The sequence below is a fragment of the Myripristis murdjan genome, chromosome 16 (assembly GCF_902150065.1).
Source record: "Myripristis murdjan chromosome 16, fMyrMur1.1, whole genome shotgun sequence".
Lineage (NCBI taxonomy): Eukaryota > Metazoa > Chordata > Actinopteri > Holocentriformes > Holocentridae > Myripristis > Myripristis murdjan.
In genome coordinates, this window is record NC_043995.1 from 23,426,959 (window position 1) to 23,436,644 (window position 9,686).

At 39.0% G+C, this 9,686-nt stretch overlaps 1 protein-coding gene across 2 annotated transcripts; it reads right to left on the reverse strand.

Moving 5' to 3' along the window:
• Positions 1 to 1,511: 1,511 nt before the first annotated feature.
• On the reverse strand, positions 1,512 to 9,288 carry LOC115373755 (mucin-22). Of its 2 annotated transcripts, none has more exons than XM_030072292.1 (9): positions 9,156 to 9,288; positions 7,460 to 7,524; positions 6,078 to 6,599; positions 5,190 to 5,230; positions 4,955 to 5,053; positions 2,987 to 3,143; positions 2,744 to 2,820; positions 2,291 to 2,395; positions 1,512 to 2,026 (listed from the first exon to the last, which is right to left on the reverse strand). In XM_030072292.1, the coding sequence occupies exons 2-9, from the start codon at positions 7,488 to 7,490 to the stop codon at positions 1,772 to 1,774; spliced, it is 1,287 nt and encodes a 428-aa protein (XP_029928152.1). In that variant the 5' UTR covers positions 7,491 to 7,524; positions 9,156 to 9,288; the 3' UTR covers positions 1,512 to 1,771. The 2 variants fall into 2 exon arrangements, with proteins under 2 accessions (XP_029928152.1, XP_029928151.1); XM_030072291.1 differs by having other exon boundaries at positions 4,955 to 5,059.
• Positions 9,289 to 9,686: the final 398 nt, after the last annotated feature.

The following is a 9,686-nucleotide window of genomic DNA, read 5'->3' on the forward strand; positions in this document are numbered from 1 at the left end:
ATGTTAAAGTCTATAAAGTATATATGGTTAATGATGCAAGTATACTGTAGTAACTGTAGTAACTGTAGTAACTGTAGTGTATGCTGTAATAATTAAAAACTGACCCAAAAAGGACATATCTGACGCTAATCTTAAAGTTATGTTGATTTTCAAACACCCTCTTTTCTAGAGTGATGAAAGAGTTGTGATCAGATATCAGACATTGGTGATTTTGGAAACGGGCTCCCTGAACTTGACCTAGAACGAGGCCACCTCCGTGTGGATTAGTGAGACCGGTTTGGTGTTTCAATTCTAGGCCATGACAAAATAAATGAAAGTAGGCTGGAGCAGCATATAACATACTGCTCACCTGGATGTTAACTTAAGAGCTCCTGACTGGAAATCAAGTTCACGTTCACAAGACTCCTCTCAAATTTCATCTGTGTCAGCACATGCTGCAGGGTTTAACAGCACACACAGGTCACTTGTCTGCTTCACTGTCAAAACGTGCTATATGCCCCACTGTATGCCTACATTTTATGACAATCAGTTATGACAAAACTAATTCATCTCCCAAAGCATAAAGATTCACTTTGTGGCTTTTTATTTTCTCTTTATTGTTGCAGTCCTTATTGTTGTCACTTTACTGTTTCAATTATTTTTTACATCGGTGAAAGTCTCTGACACTGATGATGAGGGCCTGAGGTCATAAGATTTGTCTCTTTTACTTGCTGACTTTTCATCTTTTTTTCATTTTTTTAGTCATTGCCTAGTCCAGAGCACAGGTGACTTAGTCATCATGGTTACCAAAATAAATTTCATACATTGTATTATTCTTTTTATTTCATTTCAAGCACATTCATTATGTTTTGTACAATATACAAGTATAATTTGACACCGTTTTTAGAATATCAAATCTATCTATTAATTTTTCTGCAACATTTACATGCCATGACACCATTATACCACAAAATAAACTCCATGAACCATACAGTGTAGACATCCATCTCACAATTCACAAAACATTAAAAAAATAGACAAGAGTAGCCTGAAGTAATGAGTTGCACAGTGCATTCTGATTACATTTAAAGAAACGCTTCAGCAAACTTTCAAAACACTCTGTAACAGCCCAACTGTTTTTTTTTTCTTTCTCATAAAGTGCATACAGATTCATAGCTGCATGATTCTCACAATGGCTTGAACCTATGACAACTTAGGAAAATATTTTGGGATAGAAAATTTATAATGGGCACATCAAGTTTAGGCTCTTACCCTCCTCACAAACTACTTAAAATCACGAGAACTTCAATCACGTAAAATTAATTTGAGAACTGTGTACTGCAGATTATACTTGAATATCATTCACTACATTTTTAAAAATTCTGTTATTTTGTTAACAGTGAACACATCAGACTGTGACTGGACAGTCTGATGTGTTGCTTGTGGCATTTTGTCCTGATTTAAGTTCATATCTTTCATAAATACTGTTCAGAGCCATTTGTCATCGGTCTTGTACTTAAAATAAAAGTTGGTATTAGGGTGTCATTTAAAGCAAATCTGCAACACAACCAGTGAATGACACATTGTGACTGAAGCTTGTAATTACATGACATACACATATACAATAATATATCATGAAAACAGGGAGTCTGTAATAAGCGAGATAAATTAGTGAAAGTGAAATAGTGTTTACGTGTGCAGTACTAAGCTTGTATCTGAAGGGAATAGGAATTACATCAAGGCTGTTGGTTTCTAGCGGCCCATGCAGTGACTCAACCCCCTGCCCAGTAACTCAAAAGAGAGAACTGATGCCCAGCAAGCAAACTAACAAGGCAATCAACTCTGTGTGGAGATGTGGACCCCTTGTGGCGAGGGAGGGGACATTCGCTGTGCCGTTCAGCCACAGACAGGAAGTTTTGGTGGCATTGCAGCACTCTAGATGACATGGAGGGGAGGAGGATGAGCTTTTGCACCAGGTTTGGCCCGAGCAGTTGGTGGTGCAACCTGCTGTCCACTTCACCTTGGAGTCAACCGTCTCCTTTTTTAGCTGCAAAGACATAATGCGCATGAGGAAAGGTCGGTGAGGGACCTTCAGGTGTTTCAAAAACACCTCAATATGAGATTCTGATGTTTAAATGTTGTTTAGAATGGAAATCGAATGATTGAAATGAATCAAAGATATTTAAAGTCATGGATATGGTATTTAATGTTGCAAATCAATGTTATAGCTGATCTCATGAAAATATTAAGGTGATATTTGTGTTACAGTGGGGAATTTAAAGGATCTTGTTATGTGCTGGGTAGAGCTCACCTGACAATGGAGATGTGAGGAGGAACATCTTTCGATTGGTGCTGTGGAAAACCCTGTGTAGCAATCCGCCTTGTCATTACATGTAGCTGTACGACATTTATTTCCCTGAAAAAGGAGAAAAGATTAAGCTGATTTTACACGAGACCTGGCTCAAAAACTAACTTATGTGTGGGACAGGAAAATATTCAAAATCAATTTGTCTAATTTTTGATGAATCACTTTGATTGCTTACTTGTCATCACAAAAAAATGTCACTAAACTCAACCTGTCTTGCAGTTCAGCCACAGTAAAACAGATTTTACTGTGTAGATTTTTTTTTTTTTTTTTTTTTTTTACCAAGACTTTTTGACTCAGGTTCTCAATATTAGATCACATCAGACTGTATTCTCTCCCTCTCTCTCTTTCTCTCTCTATCTTACACACATATGCACACACACATACTCCTATCCTTACATTATTTGCTGTTGTTTGCATTGTAGTTGTGGCTTTTGTTGTGGTGACTGGAGCGGTGGTGGTTGTCGCTGGAGTCACTGAGATGATAGAGGAGAAATAAGGGAAACGCCAAGAATACAGTGTTAACAGTTTGAAACCAAGACTGTAATGCTTAGGTTTTTGTTCATAAATCAATGATATAGGTTATTTTCAATCAATGATTACAAGGCCCATGAAGCTGGGGTGCACACTGGATCTGTGTACCTGTGGTTGTCATCATCATGGATGCAAACGTAGCGTTGAGGCAACCAGTGGAGTCGCAGCACTCCACCGAACAGTTAGTCTGAGTTTCATTCACACAACGATCAACACAGGAGGCGCTGCAGTTCGCAATGTAGCTCATGTCTGACTGCTTTATCAGCTGTAAGAGAATGACACATGCATAAGAAACCAAATTTTCTGTCTTTCCGTGATGGACATAAACAGTCATGATAAGCTGACTGATGTTTGTAAAGAAATCATGTTGTTTGCAGCAGAAATATAAAAAGCAAGATTCAGCTTGGACAAGGAAATAGAACATATTCACACAAACTGAATATAAAAGCAAGCAATCCAATAGAAATCATAAATATTAAGACAAAGCAATAGAATATAATATGAAACAGTTGTGGGGTTATACACTACTCACAAAAAGTTAGGGATATTCGGCTTTCGGGTGAAATTTCAGGATGAACCTAAAATGCATTACAACCTTTATAGGTGAACTTAATGTGACCTTCTGTAAACTTTTGAATGCACATGTCCAACTGTTCAATGTTTCCATACTTTTTGCACAAGTTGCTGTTCTCTAACAAGGAGCTTAACGGCAAAATTCACATCAGGTGTTTGATGCTCCAGCTCATCGAGGTCGTATCATTAGGGAACGGCTGCTGGAGACTGGGGTACCTCAAATGGAGTGGCCTGCACTTTCTCAGACCTGCATCCCATAGAAAACCTATGGGATCAGCTGAGTCGCCGTGTAGAGGCTTGGAGCTCTGTACCCCAGAACCTCAATGTCCTGAGGGCCGCCCTTCAAGAAGAGTGGGATGCCATGCCTCAGCAGACAATAAGTCGACTTGTGAACAGCATGAGACGTCGTTGTCAAGCTGTAATTGATACTCAAGGGCACATGACAAGTTATTGACACTGACATTTTTTGTTGTAGTATATCCACCACTGTTGTTGGCTTTTGTTTCAAGAAATTGTTTGAGATAAGGAAATCACCAGTGTATGCTTCTACTTAAATGCCCTACTTTCATGATATAATATCACTGTAGCGTGAACTTTTTATATTTTCCATAAATTTCACCCAAAAGCCGAATATCCCTAACTTTTTGTGAGTAGTGTATAAATACTGTGGCAGACATTTCAACACATGAAGGAAACTGTAAAAAAAATGGGGAAACTCAGAGATTTATTCACGTCATTTAGAGATGTTATCCATGTTCTGAATTGCTAAAATAAATATGTACTTCTTAATATGTAATATTTGGTGAATGAGTAAATGCACTGACTATATTTTGCCAGATGATTCAAACCTAATAGAAAATGGTGAGATGCAGATTATCATGAGGTTCCATTTGTGCCAAAATTAGCTAAATAAACTAAACAGAAATAGTCATGTAGTTAACCTGCATCCTCACCGGAAAACAAGCCTTATTAGTCTACTTGGGGTGTTTAATTTCTTATCAGGATGGCTGAGTCATGAAGAACGTCACATTCACAACCACACAGTCACACGACACATCAGGATGACATGCAAAACAACACAGTCAAATGATAGAGAGTGCGACAAGATGGCATGGCAGAAGTACAGATTAAAGATGGATAGACACAGACAAATGTTTTGTCACACGTGCAGCTGATATAGGCAGTGCGTGTGAATGTTGAATTAATTTTGGCACACATGGAACCTCATAGATCATATTTCCCTTTTATCCCCAGCTTTTGTTTACACGTCACCATTTTATTGATAATAAAGTTGAATTGCACCTATAATGTGAGCAAGTGTTTTAAGCTCATATGTTTTAGAAAATATTATTCTGAGGGTATTATTTAAAGTAGACCTGAATTATATACAAATACAACCATTCAGTGAGATATCATGACTTGTTAACATAATCATAGTAATTGTTATGCTTAACATATTTACAGCTTTTTTAGATTCTTTAAATAGTTTTATTATTAATTTACCTGGCAGTAGGAGACACCAGCATCACATTTGGTCTCGTTCTGACTGGTGTACATTGAATAGCAGTCTGTGTAGTTGCAGGTGAAGGAGGGGCAGCATATCTGCATCCGAGAGAGAGGGAAGGAGCATAATGAAGAAGAGATGTTAAAAGGACAAGGAAGAGGGGGTGATGGAAGAAAAGAGAGGGATAAACACCGTGGAGCTTATTTCAAGTTTTCTATAATAAGCTGTACTTACCATGCTCATTGAGGTAGTATTAGTAGTCCCAGAAGTGACACCTGTCGGCCAAAAGAATAGATTCCAAATCAAAAGAAAAGGACAGCACTTTTATAGAAATACCCAAACAGACTGTGACGCTTGAAAGAACAGTTCACCCATAATACAAAAAAATATGTTCCCATTTTAGAAGAGGATACAGCTTGCAGGTGCTCTTTTGGCAGGAAATAGTTCCCAGCAAAACTCTTGCTTGCTCCTGAGGGCCGTTGATTATGCCAGTTACCTGTGTCATTGTTTTTGAGCAGTTTTTGGAGCTGCTGCTGTTGTTTTTTTTCACATGTTAATTTTTGACGGTTAGAGTTTCACAAAATACAGTAACATCCATCCAGCCCCACTGTATTGGGTTGCCATGAGACAGGGGAGATTGCGGCAGACTGGAAACCTTGCTAAATTACACAGAAACTACAACACTGCAAAAAGTGAAAATCTTACCAAGATTATTTGTCTTATTTCAAGTAAAAATGTCTTATTTCTAGTCAAAATATCTCATTACATTACATGGAAAAAGCAAATTTTTACTTGTTCACTTGTGTCACAAGTAAAAATTTGCTTGTTCCATTGGCAAAATTTGTTTCTTGTTTCAAGCTAATTTTCACTTGTTTCAAGTAGATTTTCACTTGAAACAAGTGAAAATTGTCTAAAGACAAGTAATTTCTGAGCTGATCATGTCTTATTTTAAGTGTAATGAGATATTTTGACTAGAAATAAGACATTTTTACTTGAAATAAGACAAATAATCTTGGTAAGATTTTGACTTTTTGCAGTGAAAAAGTAATTGCTAGAATTTTTTTCTTTTTTTTTTGTATTTTGAGTGAATTGTCCCTTGTCATTTGGTGTGACACAGCTTACCTGTTGTGTTCCCTGAGGTTTGGGCTCCGGAGGTCATGGCTGTTGTCATAGTTGCTGCACTGGAGGACACACTTGAGGTAGGGGACCCAGAGGCTGAGGCTGCAGTGGATGATGAAACTGTGGAACCTGAGGCTGCCATGGTGCTTGTCTGGGTCATGGTTGGTGAAACCGCTGCGGAAGAGGTGGAGGAAACAGCTGTGGCTGAAGCGGTTCCTGAGTTAGTAGTGGTGACTGACCCAGATGTGGCGACTGTGGTTGGAGGTGCAGACATGGCAACGGTTGTCATGCTGGTGGCAGACTGTGTGGTGGTGGCTCCTGAGCTTCCTGAGGTGGCAGATGCAGCAGAGGAAGCAGAGGAAGCAGAGGTGACTGTCGTAGGGGAGGCAGAGTTGGGCGACATTGTCATTGTAGATGCAGTGTTTGCCGTTGTTGCAGAAACTGAGGGTATTGGTGTGGAGACAGTAGTTTGGCCTGACACCAGTGCTGATGGCAGTATTCCTAACAGGAGGAGGAGAAGGACATCTGTGCAGATGGTATTGTGGGAGAAAAAAAAGGAGAAACAGGTGTTTCAGTACATAGAAGACACAAAGATTGACACTTGGTTTTGCTATCTGCTAGTCTCAACCAGTTTCTCTTCACAACGTAGAGGGGAGGTGATTCTGCATTTGGAAAAAGGGGGCACCATAAGTTGCAGTCTAATAAGTATGTTTAGAATCAACTGCTTTGAGGGGATATTAAAATGCATTTATGAGGCTTTTTCAATTAATTAGAGAGCCAATACAAGAAATGTTTTCCCTACAAAGTGCCTTTTGAAGTAAAATAACAGAATCAAAGAAAGAAAGAAAGAAAGAAAGAAGGAAAACTAGCAGAGAGTGGAATATGTGTGTGTGCACTATGCATGCATATTTGTGTGTCTGTGTGGCCACATGCGCTCAGCAGTGGTATAAGGTAACCATGCAACCGTTTGTGTGTCATCTTTTTATTCATGAGAAGGGGACATCTTTGTTGTTCATCTGGGACACAGAGCAGTGGAGCAGCAATGGTTGCACCAGTTTTTTGTCCTTGCACTGTAAAAATGCTGCGCTGTATGCAGACAGTGTTATTCTGGTTGGCCGAGCGCTTAGAGAGGCTGCTTCATAACGAAAAGATCTCAGCCATTTGTTTGAAGTGTCTTTGAACACTCAACTCCAACCTCCTCATTTATCCTAAGTCCCTCTGAATAAGAGTGTCTGTTGAAACCCCTACGAAGTGGATTTATATTCTCTGAAAAGTCACAGTAAGATTAAGATTACTTGTGGCTGTGCTGAACAGATGACAGTGAACAGTGATGTGACAACTGGCTATGGCATTAAGTATAAGAATAAATGATCACACACTCATACCTGTGTCTTTTATAAAAGTGGTGCAGGCCATTATCTTGTAGGCAGGAAATGAGCTCTTTGTCCGCCTGCAATGACAAATCTATTAAAAACCATTGTTTTTTTCTTTTGTTTTTTATTCAGTACAATATAAGGATTAAACATCAATTAATGTTAACTTACAATAGCTGCTGGATCCCTTGCTATTAATTTCCACATTGATGCATCAACAAAATGATAATCCTCAGATTGAAAGATGAATTGACCAATAATATACTTTCATATGTTGACATAAGACTTGTGCCATGGATGGCAGGCACAATCCAGACTATTTACCCATGGTAATAGGTTTCTGGGTTATAACCGTGTCTATTCATCATAGCCCATCTGGTAAGTTGCTTTGATCAGTGGCAGCTGTGTCATCTGTGTTCTCCTCCTCTTACAGTTCTGTAATTGTTCTGATGAAACTGATCTCAAAACAATTTGATGAGTCACGATACAAAAAATTAGAAACAAGATTTGGAGCTGAGTTTTGGCTTAAACATCTCAAATGAGTGGAACACACAGAACATACATTTGTCTAGGTTGTCATCACATGTTTTATGTTTATGTGTGATTTTTTGAATTAGTGTTGCCCACGCCAAAACCCATGAAAACATCCCCGCTGGAGTTGATCCAAAACTGGCAATTAAGTCATAAAGTGTCTCCGTTTGCAGCGGTTGGTCAGTGAACACAATTAAGATGTGTTTGTTCCTAGATCAGGCCCCTTGGGGAAAACCAGCAAGCAGCGTGGCTTGTTTTTTCCCCTCTCCCTTGGATCCCAGCACAGCCTCCTATGGGCTCTAAACCCTGGAAACTGAGTGACAACAGTGGCCATTTTCGCATGCATGTCAAAATGCAAAGAAAAAAAAAAAGAAAAGTTGAGACTTTAGTTTTCTCAAAGGATATCACATCTCATATGCTGTACATCCAGCAGTGTATTCAGGTGCTAAGCCCCTGCACTGTAACTCACACCATCCTTTTGTCCTTATTATGTCAGCTCCAAATGCCCTGTGGCAGTATGTTCTATTGCTGAATCAAATCCAGTGCTTGAACCATATCACTTGTTAAATAAATGAAAAGAAATGAAACCAAAGTCATTTTCTGTGTGAGTTAGTGAGTACCTGTACAAACCTATACAGCCTATACCTGTACAAGTCTAATGATCCAAGCCAGAATAATACTGACTTAATTGTTTCTGACTGATTGAAAAAAAAAAAAAAAACCCTGTTATTTATTTTTATGAAAAAAGCGACACTGTTATCTGTCTTTTCAAACATGTTCTCTGTCTCTCCTGTTAATAGAAATTAAAACAGGACATACATTTTAATCAAATTATGTAAAATTAAATTCAGTCCAACTCTATTCAGCCAAACTGAACATCATTATTTAGTTAGCATATGTGTGCTAATTGAGCATGGATACACTATCATTCATAACACAGTGCTTAAAACTTAATATGTTCTTTGCTTGTACACAACCGAGTTTAAATACAATGATGTCACCAGCTTTCCCTGCTGTGTCACCCACTGAGTTCAACACTACAGCACTGTTGTCGGGCTGCATCCACTGATTCCCCATGTACAAACTTAAAACCTGTAATTTAAGTCGCACATGCACACATTATGTACACAATATCAATCGGTTATCATCAGTAATAGTTTTATTGAAGTCCACTCACCTGTGGTGGGCTCCAGGGAGACTTTCCAGGGTTTGAGTCAGCTGTGGATGAAGTCAATGGGCTCTCTTACTCTGTCTTTCTCTGTGGTTTCTGTCACCTCCCCCCTCTCTCTTCCTGCTGACAGCTCTGTAGTGGCAACCTAATAAGTGGAAACTCTCACCTGCACAGCCACCCCAATGTGAGAGGAGGAGACTAAAGACCTGTTGTTGCTGGGTGGGTCTATGAGGCCAGGGATGCACAGTAATTAGTGCTCTTAACTTGAGTACTCTGCAAAAGTGTGTTTGGTTATTTTGACTCTGATAGCCTGCAGTCACTTCAATGCTTGGTTTTCATCATGGATGCTGATGAAGATCTGAAGGCAGAGATGCTAAATTATGTTTACCACTAAACTGGCCAATTAAGCATCCACACTGAGGCGTGCAATTTGCAACAAAAATATGATCAAATATGATCAAAAATATCAAATACTGTGGGCAGTTGCATTACATGTCTACTGTATATTTCCATAGAGGCTCAGCTCACACAGTCCCT